This window comes from Bubalus bubalis, chromosome 12, assembly GCF_019923935.1.
Source record: "Bubalus bubalis isolate 160015118507 breed Murrah chromosome 12, NDDB_SH_1, whole genome shotgun sequence".
NCBI lineage: Eukaryota > Metazoa > Chordata > Mammalia > Artiodactyla > Bovidae > Bubalus > Bubalus bubalis.
In genome coordinates, this window is record NC_059168.1 from 11,875,153 (window position 1) to 11,898,948 (window position 23,796).

Sequence of the window (23,796 nt, forward strand, 5' to 3'; positions counted from 1 at the left end):
GCACTGAGGAATTCATTGCTCATTGGGGCGCTTCTGGGGTTTCCTTCTGGTGGGTTCCTGGAAAAGTAGGGTTTCTCTTAGATCATAGTTGGAAGTGACTGAAGCCAGATTCCAGAGCCACTTCAAGATCCACAGTGAGACTGAGGTCACTGGGCCTATATCTAGGGGTACATATAGCCATGTCTCCTGTTGGATCCCTGGCAGGTACAACTGCCTCCCATCCATGGGTACAGTGGGCTAAAGCCAGGTTGTGCGGGCACATTAACCTCTGCAGTCAAATTTGAGATTGGCGGCCCTTCCTCCAGGTGCATGGAAGGTTATTGCTCCAGCAGGTCTCTGAGTAGGCAGGAGTGTTCCTGGTCTGTGGCTATGAATATATGGGGTAATGTTACAGGGATTTTTTTAGTATTTGCAGTCAGACAAAGGTTGGAGAACTTGCCTAGATTCATGAATGAGCATGCCTCTGCCCAGTCATAGGCAGGCAAGGTGGGCAGCTAATAGGAGCTGGAGTTGGGTCATGGAACAATTCATTGTACAGCTGGAACTGAGGTTGGGGGACCGATTATCCAAAGCATAGGTTGGCATGACCCTTCCCGGGTTGTTTTCCAACTGGTGATGTTGGCAAGGCCGAATAGGCCATGTCCATAGGCTGTCAAGGGTCAGGGTCTGTTCCTGGGTCTGTAGGTAGGACTATGGTTAGCAGGTGTGCCACATGAGTGAGTTTATGCTTGCCTTCTAAAGCAACCCTCCTTGCTCTTGGATGCTACCAGATTTTTACAGTCTTCTTTCTTCAATCCAGAGTTTCACAAAAGTACTTTTGTCTCTGCTTGCCTGCCAAATTATTGTTGCTGAGAAGGAATATGAATGCAGGACTTCCTGTTCTGCTATTTCTAATGTCATTCCTCTATTTTTAATTGGTCTTACAGAAAATTGCTTGTGTATGTGAAAAATAATGATAGTATCTGATAAAGAAATGTAACTATAAAAGTAAATATATGATAGTAATAGGACAAAGAATATGAGAGAGGAATGTGATTTACTATTTAAGGATTTTACATTATGCATGAAGTTGTATGATCTAGAACAACCACTGAAAAAATGGTCAAAAACATGAAAGAAGTAAAAGTAATAAGCCAATAATGAAAATGAAAAGGAATCATGGAATGAATACTCAATCCAGAAACAACCAACTGAAGAGTTAAATAGGCTGTAGAACAGGTGGAACAAATAGAGATCAACTAAGAAAATGGTACATTTAAATCCAGGTACAATAGTGTTCCATGTATATTTGAATAAAATCTGTATCTTTAGTTGTTGAATGTTGTATTCTCTAAATGACAACTGGATTAAATTTGTTAATATTATTGTACAATTTTTTGTATCCTTTCTTTTTTAGGTCTGCTTTTTCTGTCAATTACTGAGGAGTGTTCAACTGTCCAAATATGATTGTAGATTTGTCTGTTTCTCTTTTGAGATCTCTCAAGTTTGCTTCATTTATTTGAATATATCTTTTAAGTTTATGCACAGTTTGAACTATGATATCTTCTTGTTATATTCATCTTTTTAATTTCATGAAATGTCCTTCTTTGTGTTAAAAATTATAATAGTCTTTTTTAATGCACTTATTTATTTATTTTTTAATATAAATTTATTTATTTTAATTGGAGGCTAATTACTTTACGATATTGTATTGGTTTTGCCATAAATCAACATGAATCTGCCACAGGTGTACACGTGTTCCCTATCCTGAACCCCCTCCCACCTCCCTCCCCATCCCATCCCTCTGGGTCATCCCAGTGCATCAGCCCCAAGCATCCTGTGTCATGCATCGAACCTGGACTGGCAATTCATTTCACATATGATATTATACATGTTTTAATGCCATTTTCCCAAATCATCCCCCCACCTCTCCCACAGAGTCCAAAAGACTGTTCTATACATCTGTGTCTCTTTTGCTGTCTCACATACAGGGTTATTGTTACCATCTTTCTAAATTCCATATGTATGTGTTAGTATACTGTATTGGTGTTTTTCTTTCTGGCTTACTTCACTCTATATAATAGGGTCCAGTTTCATCCACCTCATTAGAACTGATTGAAATGTATTCTTTGTAATGGCTGAGTAATACTCCATTGTGTATATGTACCTCAGCTTTCTTATCCATTTGTCTGCTGATGGACATCTAGGTTGCTTCCATGTCCTGGCTATTATAAACAGTGCTGCGATGAACATTGGGGTACACGTATCTCTTTCCCTTCTGGTTTCCTCAGTGTGTATGCCCAGCAGTGGGATTGCTGGGTCGTATGGCAGTTCTATTTCCAGTTTTTTAAGGAATCTCCACACTGTTCTCCATAGTGGCTGTACTAGTTTGCATTCCCACCAACAGTGTAAGAGTTCTAAAAATTCTGTTGTAGAGTCTCTTTGTCCTTAAGATTCTGAAATTCCAAAGCTTCTATCCAGGGGCTTATCTCCGATTTTAACAGGATTTGAGTTGGGCTGGGTTTCAGCTTTGATTGGTTTTTACTCTCCTTTGAATTGAATTGCAATAGAACCTTGGACTCTAAACCCTTTGCAAAATGTGCAACATTTCTCTCTGATTTCTAGCACTTCCCACGCCCACCCGCCATTTCTTATGGAACAGAATTGTTTTAGGGAAGAATTGTTGGGTTAGTATGTTTATTTTTGTTTAGAGGCTCTTCCAAGATTACAGTCCATAATAGCAGCCCACACTATTAAAGGATTGCGTGGTTTTTTCTTGTTGTTGTTGCTTTTTTTTTTTCATTCCACCAAAGTCTCTCAGCATATAACTGTTTCACTCTCTCATCTCTGTGTATCTAGATTAGACAACTGGCCTTAGATATGAAAGTGATGGCTGCTTTTTGCTCATCTTTCAAGAGCTTTATCTCAGTGTGCAGTTTAATTCAGTTATGCATCTTTGTGTATATTATACTTCATTAATATTAAAGGAAAATACAACTTTTAGCTTAGACCTAGCTTTCTTCTGCTTTTGAAGGTAATAACAGTGTTTCTTGATCTTTGACATCATATCTAAGAATAGAATTTCTACCAGATCTTCTTAAAGCATAATAGAAATATGTAATATAAGTAGAGATGCTAGGTGGGTGATTACTATCAGAGTCACCAGATTATTTTGGGCCCCTGTGTTCATCACTTTTATAGCAACCTGTACTTATTCATTACTCATACTGTAATTGATATGATATAACTGTGAGTCTAACATATGAAGGCAGGAACCATGAATATTTCTTTGCCATTGTAAATTCAGTATTCCATCAACACAAGTGTAACTTCAATATCTCTTCACCATTGTAATTTCAATACTCCATCAACACATTTTTGTAATGAAGTATTAAATTCAGTAACATTTTTGGAAAGGGTGGCAATAGGCCAGAGGTTATCATTCAGTAAATATATCCTGTAAGAATATTTTGAAGTATCTTTTTTTCCCCTAACTGAATTTCCTGCCTGGATTCCTTGCAGTCTTATTTATTTTGAATAATTTTCTCTTCTGCATAATAGACAATCTAATTTGTGTACATATTTAATAATTTAAGATTTTTAATTGAACTATATACTAAGGCTCTGATATTCTGTAGAAAGAGAAATCAATAAGATAAAATTTGTGACCTTTGCTCACAAGCAATAAATTATTGAAAAAAACTGCTTACAAGTCTTTCAGATCAGATCAGTCACTCAGTCGTGTCCGACTCTTTGCGACCCCATGAATCGCAGCATGCCAGGCCTCCCTGTCCATCACCAACTCCCGGAGTTCACTGAGACTCGTGTCCATCGAGTCAGTGATGCCATCCAGCCATTTCATCATCTGTCGTCCCCTTCTCTTCCTGCCCCCAATCCCTCCCAGCATCAGAGTCTTTTCCAATGAGTCAACTCTTCGCATGAGATGGCCAAAGTACTGGAGTTTCAGCTTCAGCATCATTCCTTCCAAAGAAATCCCAGGGCCGATCTCCTTCAGAATATACTGGTTGGATCTCCTTGCAGTCCAAGGGACTCTCAAGAGTCTTCTGCAACACCACAGTTCAAAAGCATCAATTCTTCGGCACTCAGCCTTCTTCACAGTCCAACTCTCACATCCATACATGACCACTGGAAAAACCATAGCCTTGACTAGATGAACCTTTGTGGGCAAAGTAATGTCTCTGCTTTTGAATATGCTATCTAGGTTGGTCATAACTTTCTGTCCAAGGAGTAAGAGTCTTTTAATTTCATGGCTGCAGTCACCATCTGTAGTGATTTTGGAGCCCAGAAAAATAAAGTCTGACACTGTTTCCACTGTTTTCCCATCTATTTCCCATGATGTGGTGGGACCGGATGCCATAATCTTCGTTTTCTGAATGTTGAGCTTTAAGCCAACTTTTTCACTCTCCACTTTCACTTTCATCAAGAGGCTTTTGAGTTCCTCTTCACTTTCTGCCATAAGGGTGGTGTCATCTGCATATCTGAGGTTATTGATATTTCTCCCAGCAATCTTGATTCCAGCTTGTGTTTCTTCCAGTCCAGGATTTCTCATGATGTACTCTGAATATAAGTTAAATAAACAGGGTGACAATATACAGCCTTGACGAACTCCTTTTCCTATTTGGAACCGGTCTGTTGTTCCATGTCCAGTTCTAACTGTTGCTTCCTGACCTGCATACAGATTTCTCAAGAGGCAGATCAGGTGGTCTGGTATTCCCATCTCTTTCAGAATTTTCCACACTTTATTGTGATCCACACAGTCAAAGGCTTTGGCATAGTCAATAAAGCAGAAATGTTTTTCTGGAACTCTCTTGCTTTTTCCATGATCCAGCGGATGTTGGCAATTTGATCTCTGGTTCCTCTGCCTTTTCTAAAACCAGCTTGAACATCAGGAAGTTCACGGTTCACATATTGCTGAAGCCTGGCGTGGAGAATTTTGAACATTACTTTACTAGCGTGTGAGATGAGTGCAATTGTGCGGTAGTTTGAGCATTCTTTGGCATTGACTTTCTTTGGGATTGGAATGAAAACTGACCTTTTCCAGTCCTGTGGCCACTGCTGAGTTTTCCACATTTGCTGGCATATTGAGTGCAGCACTTTCACAGCATCATCTTTCAGGATTTGGACTAGCTCAACTGGAATTCCATCACCTCCACTATTTTTGTTCGTAGTGATGCTTTCTAAGGCCCACTTGACTTCACATTCCAGGATGTCTAGTATTATTGCAATACTGACTTTATTTGAAGAAATATTTGTCTCAAAAGGGTATCTTTTATAGAGAGACATCTTGGGTGACACTTTTAGGGGCTTGTGAAAGATACATAGTTCTGGAATTTTGTTTGTTGATTGTAAGATTTATTTTTAGAACTTTGCTTGTAAAGATAGTTTTGGAGTTATTTTCTTTATGTTTAGTTTCCTTTACTGAATAAAAAGTATCATTATTGATCACTTTTGGAATAGTAAGGTTTATAAAACATTTAGGTAGAATTACATTATTGGTTTATTTTCAAAGTCAGGGGAAAAGGGAGTGCCAAGATAGATGTAGGGAATTAAGAAGTACATACTACTGTGATTGGACTAGTAAGCTACAAGGATAAGTTATACAGCACAGGGAATATAGCCAATGTTTTATAACTTTAAGTGGAATATAATCTTTATAAATTTTGATTCATTTTGTTGTCTACCTGAAAGTAATAAAATCTTATAAATCAATAATAAAGGAGAGAAATGGTAGAGACCTAGTAGATGCTGAAGAGATCAAGAAGCGATGGAGAGAATCCACAGAACTGTACAGAAAAGGTCTTAATGTACTGGATTACTACAATGGTGTGCTCAGTCACCCAGAGCCAGACATTCTGGAGTGCAGAGTCAACTGCTGTTAATAAAGCTAGTGGATGTGACAGAATTCCAGTAGAACTATTCAAAACCCTAAAGGATGATGCCTTCAAAGTGTTGCATTCAATATGCCAGCAAATCTGGAAGACCCAGCAGTGGCCACAGGACTGGAAAAGGTCAATCCTCATCCCAATTCCCAGGAAAGTAGTATTAAAGACTGTGCTAACCATCAGACAGTTGCACTCATCTCCCATGAGGTCATGCTTAAAATCTTGCATGTTAGGTTCAGCATTATGTGAACCAAGAGCTTCCAGATGTCCACTCTGGATTTAGAAAAGGAAGAGGAACCAGAGATCAAATTGCCAACATTCTCTGGGTCATAGAGAAGGTTAGGGAATTCCAGAAAAACATCTACCTCTTTTTTATCGACTATGCTAAAGCCTTTGACTGTGTGAATCATAAAAAACTGTGGAAAGCTCTTAAAGAGATGGGAATACCAGACCATCCTACCTATATCCTGAGAAACCTGTTTGCAGCTCAAGAAGCAACAGTTAGAACCCTATATGGAGCAACTGATTGGTTCAAGATTGAGAAAGGAACACGACAGGGCTGTCTGCTGTCTCCGTCTTTGCTTAACCTATACACTGAGCACATCATGAGAAATGCTGGGCTGGATGAGTTGCAGACTGAAATCTAGGTAGACAGGAGAAACATCAACAACCTCAGATATGCAGATGATACCGCTCTAATGGCAGAAAGCGAAGAGGAACCTCTTGGTGAAGGTGAAGGAGAAGAGTGAAAGAGCCTGCTTAAAACTGAGTATTATAAAACTAAGATCATGGCATCCAGCCCTATACTTCATGGCAAATAGAAGGGGAAAATGTGGAAACAGTGACAGAATTCCTCTTCTTGGGCTCTAAAATCACTGTGGATGGTGACTGCAGCCATGAAATCAGATGATTGTTCCTTGGCAGGAAAGCAATGACAAATCTAGACAACATGTGAAAAACAGACATTGCAGTACCGACAAAAGTCTGTAGAGTCACAGCTGTGGGCTTCCCAGCAGTCTCATACAGCTATGAGAGCTGAACTGTAAGAAAGGCAGAGCACCACAGAATTGATGCCTTCGAACTGTGGTGCTGGAGAAGACTCCTGAAAGTCCCTTGGACAGCAAGGAGATCAAGCCGGTCAATCTTAAGGGAAATCAACCCTGAATTCTTGGAAGGACTGATGCTGAATCTCCAGTATTTTGGTCATCTGATGCTAACAGCCAATTCATTGGAAAAGTCCTTGATGCTGGGAAAGATTCAGGGCAGAAGGAAGATAGGGTGTCAGAGGATGAGGTGGCTGGGTGGAATCACCAATGCAATGGACATGAACTTGGGCGAGCTTTGGGAGATAGTGAGGGTCGGGAAGGCCTGGTGTGTTGCAATCCATGGGGTCACAAAGAGTTGGACATGACTGGGCAACTGAACAATGAGAAGACATAATATGAAAGATGATGACATAGGAGCAGAGATATTTTTCTTTTTTTTAGGAGTCTTTATCAGCTAATTGTGCAGGAAGGCTACAGAGAGATCAGCTTGAAAACTTATGAATATTAACTGTGAAGGAATTTGAATGTGTGGGAGAAATAAAGGTTTCAGGACACAGAATCATGTTAGAGGATTCTCTCATGAGAGGTAGCGTAGTATAGTGTTTAAGTGTTGCAGGCTGTAGATCTAGACTGCCTTATTAAAATCTTTTTTTTTTTTTTTTGCTATCTGCTCAATACTAAAATTATTTCACATGGTTATTATGAAGGTTGAATTTTTATACATTAAAGTATTTAGAATGTAATTTCTGAAGTACAATAAATATTTCCTGCAGTTATTATTAGTATTATTAAGTACTACTGGAGCCTTGTTTGCAAAATAATTCTCCTACCTATGACTGACTCTTGATACTTCCTTTTTAGCTCAACTGAAGTTGATGACATGATTCGTAAATCAACAAACCTGTTGCTAACTAGGACTCTAAGCAACTCTCTGCAGAATGTCATTAAAAGGAAGAATATTGGACTTACTGAGGTAACTCTGCTCTTATTGGAGGCAGTCAAGGCAATATGTGACTAGATCTCCTAAGCCCTGGGGCTTGTGTGTTAATTAATTACAATTTTCTGTGTGGTCTGTCATGTTCTTCATGGGATCATGGTGAAAGTGCAAAATAAATTCCTTGTATTTTTCATTTGTTGCCTTGGAGAAATCCAGCATTTTTTGGAAAAGTCACTTTTTTTTCTCTCTCTCATTATCTTCACTAATTTAACTGGTTTTCCTTTCTGAGGTTCTTGGGTTAAATTTCTATTATTTGCCATTGATTATATATTTTAAAAATTGTTGATTGGAGAATAGAGTCAATGTCAGGATCCTGTTTAAAATAATGGCACTTTAGTACAACATACAATATGAAATCACATTTTGCCTACATAAGTCACTGATGCCAGGGATATTAACATTCATAGTCATTGGTTAGTGTTAGATTCAGATTTTGTTTTTGAGATACATTAGGAATATGAATAGTAAATTACTCTTAATTAGCATGTAACTGGGAATTTAGGATTGAGGAAATGTGAGAGAAAGGCAGTTGTCACATTTCTGTGGAAGCTTACACAATCTCACAAAGGATGAAGGGATATTGTACATATGTTGAGAACAGTATCTTTGCAAACTGAATATCTGATGCATTGTCTTAAGTCCTAAAATTTAGAAAGATGTGAAATTGCCTTTTCTTAGAAACCCAGGTTTGTGTAGGAGCCTCAACCTGCCATTTTATGGAAATCATAGTGCCAAAAATGAGAGATGGGAGGAATTTTCTTCACAAGCAAAGGGAAAGGCTGTTGGCCATCTGCTTTACCTATGTAGATGGTGTAGTTTCAAATTCAGTTGGTCTAGAAAATTGGCATTTTTAGGTATATGTTACCAAGGATGAACATCAGAAAGTAATTAACGATACTGACCCATAGGTAAATATAGCTGGAAGCCAGGTGAACATCTATTGTTACTTCTGATTTTGGAGTGATTGTTTCTTTCCCTGTGTTAATATTTTAAAATACTGTATTATAATATATAAATAGTGTATTACAAAATGGGACATTGGCAGTGATTGAATTCTATCTACTTATAACCAACTTATTTTTATAGTTTAAAGTCACATTTGACATTATTAGACAGTCCCTTCACTTTGCAGTGCTTTGTTTCTGTTGCCTGATCTAGAAGTGTTAGTTATTCTCATTATGTGTCTGAGGATAGGCTAACTTCTTTTGTAATCAGGAACGCTACAAAAAACCAAGTTCGACTGAAAATTTGGCAGTCCTTCTATTTTGTAGACTATTCTGTTCTCCTTTTCTGAATCCCAAGTAAGACAAGAAATTTATTTATTTTATGAACTACTTCTGCATTAACGCTCTTGATATAATTCTGCTTCTTGCCATTTGATTTAGCAGTCTCTTAAAAGCCGTTTTATTTAATTATTTAATTTTTATTGAAGTTGATTTATACTACTGTGTTAGTTTCATGTATTAAAAAAAAAAAAGAAATCCATTTTAAACAAGTAGCATAGCAGGAATGTGGTGTGGTAGAAAGAGCTTTGGCCACAGAAGACTCTGGATTTAGTTATGACTATGCCATTGATTTACTGTAGTGTCTTAAAAGAAGACCTAACTCCTTAGCTCTTCAGTTTTTCTAACTCCATTGTTCTTTTCAAGGGTACTGTACAGATCAACTAACAACAGGAAGAAGCAGTAGGAGCTTGTCAAGAAGGACTGTATCACATTTCTTGACATTACTTCACTGAATGCTAAATGTTATTGCTAAGTCATTGGATCGTTTTAGGAAAAAATACTTTTGTTATCAAAATCTTTGCATATGCATGAAGGAACATCCACACATATTTATTTATTTTGGCTATGATGGTTGTGTGTACACACAACTAGTGATTTTTTCCATCACCAAGTAAATCTTTGACTAACTTCACCTTTTATGAAAGGGAGGACATTCTATCTTCCTTTATAGGTAACTGAAGTGATTTTTACATCTGAAATCATCATCATAATAGGCAATGTTTGTGTAACAATTTATATTCTTCAGGGGCTATTCACATATAATCACCTTATCTAAATAAGGTGATTTAGCACAATAACATTTGAAGCAGGTTGGGCATATATTATTACTTCCTTTTTATAGAAGGTATAATTAAAGTTCAAGGAGAATGCCTAAGTGAGCAAAATGATAGAAATGAGGCTTGGTTCAGGTTATTTTTTCCCCATACTTACTAATATTTACTATATTGTATTTTCTCCCATATTGGCTTAATTATTCTATCATAACAAGGATAGAGTTGTTTTTTTTTAATTTTATTTTATTTAACTTTACAATATTGTATTGGTTTAGCGATCCAAAAGTCTACAAGCAATAAATGCTGGAGAGGGTGTGGAGAGAATGATAGAGATTTTTATAGGAGGTCCATGGTAACATGGAAATGGTTCTACTTATAGATGATTTTCCAAGATCAGTTGAGATCAAGTGCGTTCAGTGGCAGAAAGCAAAGAGGAACTAAAAAGCCTTTTGATGAAGGTGAAAGAGGAGAGTGAAAAAGTTGGCTTAAAACTCAACATTTAGAAAACGAAGATCATGGCATCTGGTCCCATCACTTCATGGGAAATAGATGGTGAAACAGTGGAAACAGTTTCAGACTTTATTTTTGGGGGCTCCAAAATCACTGCAGATGGTGACTGCAGCCATGAAATTAAAAGACGCTTACTCCTTGGATGAAACGTTATGACCAACCTAGGCAGCATATTGAAAAGCAGAGACATTACTTTGCCCACAAAGGTCCATCTAGTCAAGGCTATGGTTTTTCCAGTGGTCGTGTATGGATGTGAGAGTTGGACTGTGAAGAAAGCTGAGTGCTGAAGAATTGATGCTTTTGAACTGTGGTGTTGGAGAAGACTCTTGCGAGTCCCTTGGACTGCAAGGAGATCCAACCAGTCCATTCTGAAGGAGACCAGCCCTGGGATTTCTTTGGAGGGAATGATGCTGAAGCTGAAACTCCAGTACTTTGGCCACCTCATGCGAAGAGTTGACTCATTGGAAAAGACTCTGATGCTGGGAGGGATTGGGGGCAGGAGGAGAAGGGGACGACAGAGGATGAGATGGCTGGATGGCATCACTGACTCGATGGACGTGAGTCTGAGTGAACTCCGGGAGTTGGTGATGGACAGGGAAGCCTGGCGTGCTGCGATTCATGGGGTCGCAAAGAGTTGGACACAACTGAGCGACTGAACTGAACCGATAGATGATTTTGTAATATATCCAGTCAAATGATAGAAGTATTGTAAGCACTCAAAACTCACAAGAGTCCTATTTTTGGTTACCAGACAGACAATGCTTTTAGCATTTAAAAGCTCACATAACTTAATGTCTTCCTGCCTATCTTGATTCGCGATTATATTCCATCTCATCTCTTTATTTTTTTCTGTCCATATACTCTATCCTTTTATCTCTTTCTCTCTATAAACTAGCTTTTATACCTTTCACATGACTTCTTTACTTCCCCGCGTTAAGCCAACTCAACATTACCTTTTATTTCTAGCCCCTACTGTAACTTGAATGCCCTAACTCTCAGAACCTAAGTGATGATCTACATACAGTTCAGTCAGCACGTACAGCTGTTTCCTAGGGATTATTCTTCCAGGTCTGTGAGAAGGTCAGCTGAGCAGCAGTCAAGAGTGTATGTTCTAAAGCAGACTGCGTGGGTTCCAGTTCTGGTTTTCTTTAATAAATATGGTCCTGGGTAGATTACTTGGGTTTATTTGGAAAATGGGGACAATAGTAGCATGTATTTCATAAGATTTCTGTGAAGATAAAATGAACAGATAAGTGCTTAGAATAGTTCCTGGTTCACAACAAATACTCAATGCATATTGCCTATTATTAAAAAAGAGGTCTGGAAGATAGGGTAGTGGTTAGGGCTAATACAGAAATGGAGTTTTTCAGTTAAGAAAAGTCAGAAGACTAGAGCAAGATGTCGTATTAAGGTAAATAATTTTTAAAATTAACTTTAGAATTTTATCAATTTCCTACTCTGTGTCAGGCACTGATCTAAGTCTTAAGAATAAATAAGTAAAGAACAATAAGAACAACAACAAAAGAGATTTTTGCTTATATTCTAGTGGCAGAAAACAGATAATAAAGAGTAAATAAGTAAGTAAATCATCTAGTATGATGAAAGGTCGTGAATTCTATAGATGAAGAGAAAGAACCTGGGTTAAGGAAATCAGGAGTCTGGTGGAGGTTCAAGGTTGGTCTTACCAAAAAGAGCAGCATATTGACAGTAAGTTATCATTGAAGGAGAAAGGGTATTCTTGGCAGAAGTTAGAACTAGAGCAAAGGTCTGAAAGTAGTTAAGTTATTGGCAAGTTTAGGGAATAATAAGGAAGCTAAAGTAGTTGGACTGGAGTGATCTAGGGGAAGAGAAAGAGGAGATTAAATCAAAGAGGTACCAGGGATTTGTGCTAGGCCATTAAAATGTGTTTGACTGTTGTTTTGTATGAAAAGGGATGCCATGGCAGGATTTTGATAGTGGCATGATCTGGCATAGTGGCATGATCTGGCATATCCAGAAAGGATCACATTGACTATGGTATTGAGAATTAAATGTATGGTAAAAACAGGGAGACCAGTTAGGAGGCTATTACAGTAATCCTGCAAGGTTTGATGGAAGCTTGGGGATAGAGGTGATGACAAGTGGTCCTATTTGGACTGTATACTCAGTATGGTTTCCTGATGGTTAGATGTAAAGAAAGCAGGAAAATGAGAAATTGATACTTCTCAATATTTTCATATGAGCAACTAGAATGCTGCATATAACATGTGCTTTGATAGGAAAAATTTGAAGTAGAGCTAAATTGGGGGTAGAGGAAGATTGGGAATTTGGTACTGGATATATTATATTGGTAGTGTTATTAAACATAGTTTGAGATACTGAGTTAACAGATGTATATATGAATTTAGTTTGAGAAAGTGATTTGACCTAGAGATAAAAAGGGGAGCATAAAAATTATGTTTATAACCACCTGACTGTATAATATTGCTTTATTTGTAAAGATGCAGAGAAATAGAAGAAAACAATAGAATGGGAAAGACTAGAGATCTCTTGCAGAAACTTAGAGATAACAAGGGAACATATCACACAAAGTGAAAGAAAGTGAAAGTGAAAGTTGCTCAGTCATGTCCAACTCTTTGCAACCCCATGGACTATAGAGTCCATGGAATTCTCCAGGCAACAATACTGGAGTGGGTAGCCTTTCCCTTCTCCAGGGGAACATCCCAATCCAAGGATCAAACCCAGGTCTCCCACATGGAAAGATGGGCACAATAAATGACAGAAACAGTATGGACCTAACAGAAGCAGAAGATATTAAGAAGTGGCAAGAATACACAGAAGAACTATACAAAAAAGGTCTTAATGACCCAGATAACCATGATGGTGTGATCACTCACCTAGAGCCAGACATCTTAGAGTGTGAAGTCAAGTGGGCCTTAGGAAGCATCACTACAAACAAAGCTAGTGGAGGTGATGGAATTCCAGCTAAGCTACTTCAAGTCCAAAAAGATGATGATATTAAAGTGCTGCATTCAGTTTGTCAGCAAGTTTGGAAAACTCAGCAGCGGCCAGAGGACTGGAAAAGGTCAGTTTTCAAAGAAGGGCAGTGGGAAAAAATTCAAATTACCACAAAATTGTACTCATTTCACATACTAGCAAAGTAATACTCAAAAGTTTTCAAGCTAGGCTTCAACAGTATGTGACTGAAGACTCCCAGAAGTTCAAGCTGGATTTAGAAAAAGGCAGAGGAACCAGAGATCAAATTGCCACTCTCCATCGGATCATAGAAAAAATAAGACAATTTTAGAAAAAAATCTACTTCTGCTTTATTGACTACACTGAAGCCTTTGACTGTGTGAATCACAACAAACTGTGGGAGATTCTTCAAGAGATGGGAATATCAGACCACCTTACCTGCCTCCTGTGAAACCTGTATGCAGGTCAAGAAGTAACAGTTAGAACCAGGCATAGAACAATGGGTGGTTCTAAATTGGGAAGGGAAAACATCAGGACTGTATATTGTTATCCTGCTTATTTAACTTATATGCAGAGTACATCATGTGAAATGCTGGGCTGGGTGAAGCACAAGCTGGAATCAAGATTGCCGGGAGAAATATCAATAACCTCAGATATGCAGATGACACTACCCTTTTGGCGGAAAGCAAAGAGAAACTAAAGAGTCTCTTGATGAAAGTGAAAGAGGAGAGTGAAAAACTTAACATTCAAAACTCAACATTCACAAAACAAAGATCATGGCATCTGGTCCCATCACTTCGTGGAAAATGAATGGGGAAACAGTGACAGACTTTATTTTCTTGGGCCCCGAAATCACTGCAGATGGTGACTCTAGCAATGAAATTAAAAGACGCTTACTCCTTGGAAGGAAAGTTATGACCAACCTAGACAGCATATTGAAAAGCAGAGACATTATTTTGCCAACAAAGGTCCATCTAGTTAAAGCTATGGTTTTTCCAGTCTGTATGGATGTGAGAGTTGGACTGTGAAGAAGGCTGAGTGCCGAAGAATTGATGCTTTTGAACTGTGGTGTTGGAGAAGACTCTTGAGAGTCCCTTGGACTGCAAGGAGATCCAACAAGTCCATTCTAAAGGAGATCAGCCCTGGGATTTCTTTGGAAGGAATGATGCTAAAGCTGAAACTCCAGTACTTGGGCCACCTCATGCGAAGGGTTGACTCCTTGGAAAAGACTCTGATGCTGGAAGGGACTGGGGGCAAGAGGAGAAGGGGACGACAGAGGATGAGATGGCTGGATGGCATCACTGACTCAATGGACATGAGTCTGGGTGAACTCCGGGAGTTGGTGATGGACAGGAGGCCTGGTGTGCTGCGATTCATGGGGTCACAAAGAGTCGGACACGACTGAGCGATTGATCTGATCTTATCTGTAGCTCAGCTGGTAAACAATCTGCCTGCAATGTGGAAGACCTGGCTGCAATCCTGGGGTTGGGAAGATCCCCTGGAGAAGGGAAAGGCTACCCACTCCAATATTCTGGCCTGGAGAATTCCTGGACTGTATAGTCCATGGGGTTGCAAAGAATCAGACACAACTGAGTGACTTTCACTTCACTTCACTTCAGATAATAGTAATGTACTGATGTTAGTTCCTTATTTATGGCAAATGTACCATAGTAAAGGTCTTCCCGGTAGGTCAGTGGTTGAATAATTATCTGCAATGCAGGAGATGTGGGTTCGATACCTACATTGGGAAGATCTGGAGAAGGGCAGGGTAACCCACTCCAGTATTCTTTTTTTTTTTTCATTTTTTCATTTTTAAAAAATTAATTTATTTTTTATTGAAGAATAATTGCTTTAGAGAATTTTGCTGTTTTCTGTCAAACCTCAACATGAATCAGCCATAGGTATAAATATATCCCCTCCCTTTTGAAACTCCCTCCCATCTCCGTCCCCATCCCACCCCTCTAGGTTGATACAGAGCCCCTGTTTGAGTTTCCTGAGCCATACAGCAAATTCCCGTTGGCTATCTATTTTACATATGGTAATGTTTATTCCATATTCCTCTTTCCATACATCTCACCATCTTCTCCCCTCTCCCCATGTCCATAAGTCTATTTACTATGTCTGTTTCTCCATTGTTGCCCTGTAAATAAATTCTTCAGTACCATTTTTCTAGATTCTGTATATGTTTGTTAGAATACAGTATTTATCTTTCTCTTTCTGACTCACTTCACTCTGTATAATAGGTTATAGGTTCATCCACCTCATTAGAAATGACTCAGATGCATTCCTTTTTATGGCTGAGTAATATTCCATTGTATACATACATACATATATATATATATATATATATATATATATATATAGCAGAACTTCTTTATCCGTTCATCTGTTGATGGACAAAGAGGTTGCTTCCATGTCCTGGATATTGTAAATAGTGCTGCAATGAACATTGGGATACATGTGTCATTTTCAATTATGGTTTTCTCGGGATATCTGCTCAGTAGTGGGATTGCGGGGTCATATGGTTTTCTTATTCCTAGTTTTTTAAGGAATCTCCATACCGTCTTCCATAGTGGCTGTATCAGTTTACATTCCCACTAACAGTACAAGAGTGTTCCCTTTTCTCCACACCCTTTCCAGCATTTATTGTTTGTAGACTTTTTGATGATGGCCATTCTGACTGGTGTGAGGTGATAATTCATTGTATTTTTGATTTGCATTTCTCTAATTATGAGCGAGGTTGAGCATCTTTTCATGTGTTTGTTAGCCATCTGTATGTCTTCTTTGAAAAAATGTCTGTTTAGGTCTGTTTCCTACCTTTTGTTTGGGTTGTTTGTTTTTCTGGTATTGAGTTGTATGAACCGCTTGTATATTTTTCAAATTAATCTTTTGTCAGTTGTTTCATTTGCTATTATTTTCTCCCATTCTGAGAGTTTTCTTTTCGCCTTGCTCATAGTTTCCTTTGCTGTGCAAAAGCTTTTACGTTTAATCAGGTCCCACTTGTTTACTTTGTTTTAATTTCCGTTACTGTAGGAGGTGGTTTATAGAGGATCTTGCTTTGATTTATGTCATTGAGTGTTCTGCCTATGTTTTCCTCCAAGAGTTTTATAGTTTCTGGTCTTACATTTAGGTTAATCCATTTTGAGTTTATCTTTGTGTATGGTGTTAGGAAATACTCTAATTTCATTCTTTTACATGTAGCTGTCCAGTTTTTCCAGCACCATTTATTGAAGAGGCTGTCTTTGCCCCATTGTATATTCTTGCCTCCATTGTCAAAAATAAGGTACCCATAGGTACCTGGGTTATTTCTGGGCTTTCTATCTTGTTGCAATTGTCTGTATTTCTGTTTTTGTTCCAGTACCATACTGTCTTGATGACTGTAGTTTTGTGGTATAATCTGAAATCAGGAAGCTTGATTCCTCCAGCTCCATTCTTCTTTCTCAAGACTGCCTTGGCTATTTGGGGTCTTTTGTGTTTCCATATGAATTGTGAAATTTTTTGTTCTAGTTTTGTGAAAAATGCCATTGGTAATTTGATAGGGATCACATTTAATCTCCAGATTGCATTTGGTAGTATAGTCATTTTCACAATATTGTTTCTTCCAACCCAGTACATTGGAATGTACTCCATCTGTTTATGTCATCTTTGATTTCTTTCATTGCTGCTGCTGCTAAGTCACTTCAGTCGTGTCCGACTCTGTGTGACCCCATGGACAGCAGCCCACCGGGCTCTGCCATCCCTGGGATTCTCTAGGCAAGAACACTGCAGTGGGTTGCCATTTCCTTCTACAATACATGAAAGTGAAAAGGGAAAGTGAAGTCGCTCAGTTGTGTCCGACTCTTAGCAACCCCATGGACTGCAGCCTACCAGGCTCCTCCATCCATGGGATTTTCCAGGCAAGAGTTTGTGTACAGTTCTTTACTCTCCTTAGGTAAGTTAATTCCTAGATATTTAGTTCTTTTTGTTGTAATGGTGAATGGGATTGATTCCTTAGTTGCTCTTTCTGATTTTTCATTTCAGTATATAGAAATGCAAGTGATTTGTGTATATTGATTTTGTATCTTGCAACTTTTCTAAATTCACAGATTAGTTCTAGTAATTTTCTGATACTATCTTTAGGGTTTTCTATGTACAGTGTCATGTCATTTGCAAACAGTGAGAGCTTTACTTCTTCTTTTCCAATCTGGATTCCTTTTATTTCTTTTACTTCTCTGATTGCTGGAGCTAGGACTTCCAGAACTATGTTGAATAATAGTGGCAAAAGTGGATATCCTCATCTTGTTCCTGATCTTAAGGGGAATGTTTTCAGTTTTCCACCATTGAGAATAATGTTTGCTGTAGTCTTATCATATATGGCCTTTACTTTGTTGAGGTAGGTTCCTTCTATTCCCTTTTTTTGAAGAGTTTTAGTCATAAATAGGTGCTGAATTTTGTCAAAGGCTTTTTCCACATCTATTGAGATGATCATATGGATTTTATCTTTCAATTTGTTGATATGGTGTATCACATTGATTGATTTCTGTATACTGAAGAATCCTTGCATCCCTGGAATAAACCCAACTTGATCATGGTGTATGAGCTTTTTGATGTGTTGGTGAATTCTGTTTGCTAAAATTTTGTTGGGGACTTTTGCATCTATGTTCATCAGTGATATTGGCCTGTAGTTTTCTTTTTTTGTGTTGTCTCTGTCTGGTTTTGGTATCAGGATGATGGTGGCCTCAAAGAATGAATTTGAAAGTGTTCCTTCCTCTGTAATTTTTGGAAAGAGTTTTAGAAGGATAGGCACTAGGTTTTCTCTAAATCTTCGATAGAATTCTCCTATGAAGCCATCTGGTCCTGGGCTTTTGATTTTTGGGAGATTTTAGATCACAGCTTCAATTTCAGTGCTTGTAATTGGTTTGTTCATAATTTCTATTTTTTCGTGATTCAGTCTTGGAAGATTGAACTTTTGTCAGAAGCTGTCCATTTCGTCCAGGTTATCTATTTTATTGCCATATAGTTGTTCATAATAGCCTCTTATGATCCTTTGTATTTCTGCAATATCTGTTGTTACCTCTCCTTTTTCATTTCTGATTTTGTTGATTTGATTCTTCTCTCTTTTTTTCTTGAAGAGTCTGGCAAGGGTTTGTCAATTTTTTATATCTTCTTAAAGAACCAGCTTTTAGTTTTGTTAATCTTTACTATTGTTTCTTTCATTTCTTTTTCATTTATTTCTGCTTGGATGTTTATGATTTCTTTCCTTCTACTAATTTTTTTTTCCTTCTTCTTTTTCCACTTGCTTTAGGTGTAAAGTTAGGGTTGTCTGTTCGATGTTTTTCTTGTTTCTTGATGTAGGATTGTATTGCTATAAACTTCCCTCTTAGAACTGCTTTTGCTGCATCCCTTAAGTTTTGAGTTGTCATGTTTTCATTGTCATTTGTTTCTAGAAATTTTTTGATTTCCCTTTTCATTTCTTCAGTTACCTGTTGGTTATTTAGAAACATGTTGTTTAATCTCCATGTGTTTGTGTTTCTTACAAGATTTTTCTTGTAATTGATATCTAGGTTCATAGTGTTGTGGTTGGAGAAGATGCTTGACATGATTTCAGTTTTCTTAAATTTACTGAGGTTTGATTTGTGACCCAAGATGTGGTCTATCCTGGAGAATTTCCCATGTTCACTTGAGAAGAAGGTGTATTCTTCTGCATTTGGATGAATGTCCTGAAGAAATCAATCAGATCCATTTAATCTAATGTATCATGTAAGACTTGTGTTTCCATATTAATTTTCTGTTTTTATGATCTGTCCATCGGTCTGAGTGGGGTGTTAAAGTCTCCTACTATTCTTGTGTTACTGTCAGTTTCTCGTTTTATGTCTGTTAGTGTTTGTCTTATGCATTGAGGTGCTCCTATGTTGGGTGCATAGATATTTACAATTGTTATGTCTTCCTCTTGGACTGATCCCTTGATTGTTATGTACTGTCCTTCCTTATCTCTAGTAATCTTCTTTATATTAAGGTCTATTTTGTCTGATATGAAGATTGCTACTCCAGCTTTTTTTTGCTTCCTGTTTGCGTGGAATATATTTTTCCATCCTCTCACTTTCAGTCTGTATGTTTCTTAAGGTCTAAGGTGGGTTTTTTGTAAACAGCATGTATGTGGGTCTTGTTTTTATATCCATTTAGCCAGTCTGTGTGTTTTGGTTGGAGCTTTTAATCCATTTCCATTTAAAGTAATTATTGATATATATGTTCCTATTGCCATTTTCTAACTGTTTGGGGTTGATTTTATAGATCTTTTTTCTTCTGTTGTATTTCTTGACTATCAGTTCAGTTCAGTTCAGTCACTCAGTCGTGTCTAACTCTTTGCGACCCCATGAACTGCAGCATGCCAGGCCTGCCTGTATATCACCAACTGCCGAAGTCTGCCCAACCCCATGTCCATTGAGTCAGGGATGCCATCCAACCATCTCATCCTCTGTCATCCCCTTCTCCTCCTGCCCTCTATGAGTCAGCTCTTTGCATCAGGTGGCCAAAGTATTGGAGTTTCAGTTTCAACATCAATCCTTCCAATTAACACCCAGGACTGATGTCCTTCAGAATGGACTGGTTGGATCTCCTTGCAGTCCAAGGGACTCTCAAGAGTCTTCTCCAACACCACAGTTCAAAAGCATCAATCCTTCAGCGCTCAGCTTTCTTTATAGTCCAACTCTCACATCCATACGTGACTACTGGAAAAACCATAGCCTTGACTAGATGGACCTTTGTGGACAAACTAATGTCTCTGTTTTTTAATATGCTGTCTAGTTTGGTCATAACTTTCCTTCCAAGGAGTAAGTGTCTTTTAATTTCATGGCTGCAGTCACCATCTGCAGTGATTTTGGAGCCCAGAAAAATAAAGTCAGCCACTGTTTCCATTGTTTCTTCATCTATTTGTCATGAAGTTATGGGACCAGATGTCATGATCTTCGTTTTCTGAACGTTGAGCTTTAAGCCAACTTTTTCACTCTCCTCTTTCCCTTTCATCAAGAGGCTCTTTAGTTCTTCACTTCCTGCCATAAGGGTGGTGTCGTCTGCATATCTGAGGTTATTGATATTGCTCCTAGCATTCTTGATTCCAGCTTGTGTTTCTTCCAGCCCAGCGTTTCTCATGATGTACTCTGCGTATAAGTTAAATAAGCAGGGTGACAATAAACAGCCCTGACGTACTCCTTTTCCTATTTGGAACCAGTCTGTTGTTCCATGTCCAGTTCTAACTGTTGCTTCCTGATCTGCTACAGGTTTTTCAACAGGCAGGTCACGTGGTCTGGTATTTCCATCTCCTTCAGAATTTTCCACAGTTTATTGTGATCCACACAGTCAGAGGCTTTGGCATAGTCAATAAAGCAGAAGTAGATGTTTTTCTGGAACTCTATTGCTTTTTCCATGATCCAGTGGATGTTGGCAATTTGATCTCTGGTTCCTCTGCCTTTTCTAAAACCAGCTTGAACATCTGGAAGTTCACAGTTCATATATTGCTGAATACAAGTCCCTTTAACAATTTATTATAAAGCTGGTTTGGTGGTACTGAATTCTCTTAACATTTGCTTGTCTGAAAAGCTTTTTATTTCTACATCAATTTTGAATGAGATCCTTGCTGGGTACAGTGATCTTGGTTGTAGATTTTTCCCTTTCAGTACTTTAAATATATCCTGCCATTCTCTTCTGGCCTGCAGAGTTTCTGCTGAAAGAGCAGCTGTTAAGTGTATGGGGTTTCCCTTGTATATTATCACTTCTCCCTTGCTGCTTTTAATATTCTTTCTTTGTGTTTAGTCTTTGTTACTTTGATTTGTATGTGTCCTGGTGTGTTTCTCCTTGGGTTTATCCTGTACGGGACTTTTTGTGCCTCTTGGACTTGATTGGCTCTTTCCTTTTCCATGTTAAGGAAATTTTTATCTATAATCTCTTCAAAAACTTTCTAGTACCCTTTCTTTTTCTCTTGTTCTTCTGGGACCCCTATAATTCTAACATTGGTACCTTTGATATGTTCCCAGAGGTCTCTGAGAGTGTCCTCAGCTCTTTTCATTCATTTTACTTTATTCTGCTCTTCAGAAGTTATTTCCACCATTTTATCTTCCAGCTAGCTCACTGATTCATTCTTTTCCTTCAGATATTCTGCTATTAATTCCTTCTACAGTATTTTTAGTTTCAGTAATTGTGTTGTTTGTCTCTGTGTGCTTATTCTTTAATTCTTCTAGGTGTTTGTTAACTGATTCTTGCATTTTCTCCGTTTTGTTTTCAAGGTTTTTTTTTTTTTTTTTTACCATCTTTACTATCATTATTCTCAATTCTTTTTCAGGTTATTTTCTTAGTTCCTCTTCACTGATTTGGACTTCTGTGTTTCTTGTTTGTTCCTTCATTTGTTCAGTATTTCTCTGCCTTTTCATTTTTTTTTTTAAGTTATTGTGTTTTAGGTCTCCTTTTCCCAGGCCTCAAGGAAAGTTGAATTCTTTACTTGAAGAAGGTTGAATTCTTTCTTCCTTTTGATTTTTGCCCTCCTAACTTTGGTCCAGTGGTTTGTGTGAGCTTCATATAGGGTGAGATTTGTGCTGAGTTTTTGTTTGTTTGTTTGTTTTTCCTCTGATGGGCAAGGGTGAGTGATGTGGTACTCCTGTCTGCTGATGATTGGATTTGTATTTTTGTTTTATTTGTTGTTTAGATGAGGCATCCTGCATGGGGTGCTACTGGTGGTTGGGTAACGCTGGGTCTTGTATTCAAGTGGTTTTCTTTGGGTGAGTTCTCACTACTGGATACTCCCTAGGGTTATTTTCTGGTAGTCTAGAGTCTTCGAATCAGTGCTCCCGCTCCAAATGCTCAGGGTTTGATATCTGGTCAGGAACGAAGTTTCCACAAGTTGTTTGTTATGGAAGAGAAAAACAAATATTTAAAAATGAGAAACCAAAGATGAATCCAAGGCCAATGGCATTTACAAAATCAGGCAAATAATAATTAAAATAATGGAATATACACATATACATATACACCCATGAACAACATGAAAATGATCCAACAAAAATCAAGTACAATTGATTGATCCAGCGAACAAAGGAAATCAAAAGTTATATTTACCAGTTAAGAACAAAACTAACTTAAGCACAAACTAAGAAACAAAACTAAAGCAAGGTGCCAAGCGGGGAATAAAGGAATAAAAACAAAAGTAACAAAGCAAAAGAAATTAAGCAAAGGAAATTAAGAAAAGAAAGAAAGAATAGGTATGCTAAGTTAAATAGAGGTAGATGAAGATTTATATACATTAAAGATTAACTGCAAGGAGAAAAGAACAGTAGGAAAGGCAAATGAAGCAATAAATGTAGAAAAAATATAATAGGTTTTAAAAAATTAAAATTAGAATAAAAGAGAAAATAGAAAACACTTCAGTATTCTTGCCTGGGGAATCCCACGGACAGAGGAGCCTGGTGGGCTACAGTCAGTAGGGTCACAAAGAGTTGAACACGATTCAAACGACTGAGCACGCATACATGTACCATGGTAATGTGAGATGTAAACAATAGGGGGAACTGGGTGCGGAGTATTTGGGAACTCTTTGCAACTGTCTTGTAAATATAAAACGATTCTACATAAAGTGTTTGTTTATATCAATATTTTTAAAGAATGGAAAGAGAGGAATTGGAGACAGTGTGTATAAGACAACTCTTCCAGGAAATTTTGTTACAGAGGTAGGTAAGGAAATGAGGTCATAGCTGTCAGTGGAAGTCGGTTAATTAAAAAAAAATTTTGTAATAGCAGAAGTAACAGCATGTTATTTATGGTGAGAATAATACAATAGAAAGCAAAAAGTTGATGATGTATGAGAAAAGGGGAAATCTCCGGAATGCTGTACTTGAGTAGGTGAGAGACTTTAGAATCCCATGCACAATGAAAGGAATTGGTTTTAAGTAGTATGAAGTTCACCTCTGATAACAGATGAGAATCACAGTTTGTGGATGCAGATGGTGGTGATTGTGTATATGTTATGATGGAATTTTCCAAGTGCTCAGTTTTTCCACTGAAAGAAGTGTCTTTAGCTAAAAGTGGATTTCTAGTACAAATATTGGGTTTAAGTTATCTCTGAAGAAGAGAAGGTATCTCTGGGCACTGGAAAAGAGAATTACTTCATGAACAGTAATGTGGTTATTTCATAGCATTATATGTACACTTTGGCTAGTGGATATGAAGTAAAGTGAGGCTAGCCAGCCTAGTTATATATTTTATTCAGCCATATAAGCCATATTTAGCTGACTCTGTATATAATAAGCAGTAAGTCCATATCAATAATAAAGTTCCCATGAATTTAGTACATTTTATACTTGATACTTTATTATTTATATTGTT

The 23,796-nt window shown here is 37.8% G+C and overlaps 1 protein-coding gene across 6 annotated transcripts in view; it reads left to right on the top strand.

Moving 5' to 3' along the window:
- Positions 1 to 23,796, top strand: part of EXOC6B (exocyst complex component 6B) — a 723,334-nt gene that overhangs the window by 410,777 nt on the left and 288,761 nt on the right. For all 6 annotated transcript variants that reach the window (XM_045162201.1, XM_045162198.1, XM_045162202.1 and 3 more), the window contains one exon: positions 7,790 to 7,901. In XM_045162201.1, coding sequence (XP_045018136.1) covers positions 7,790 to 7,901 — 112 coding nt within the window. The remainder of the gene's footprint in view (positions 1 to 7,789; positions 7,902 to 23,796) is intronic.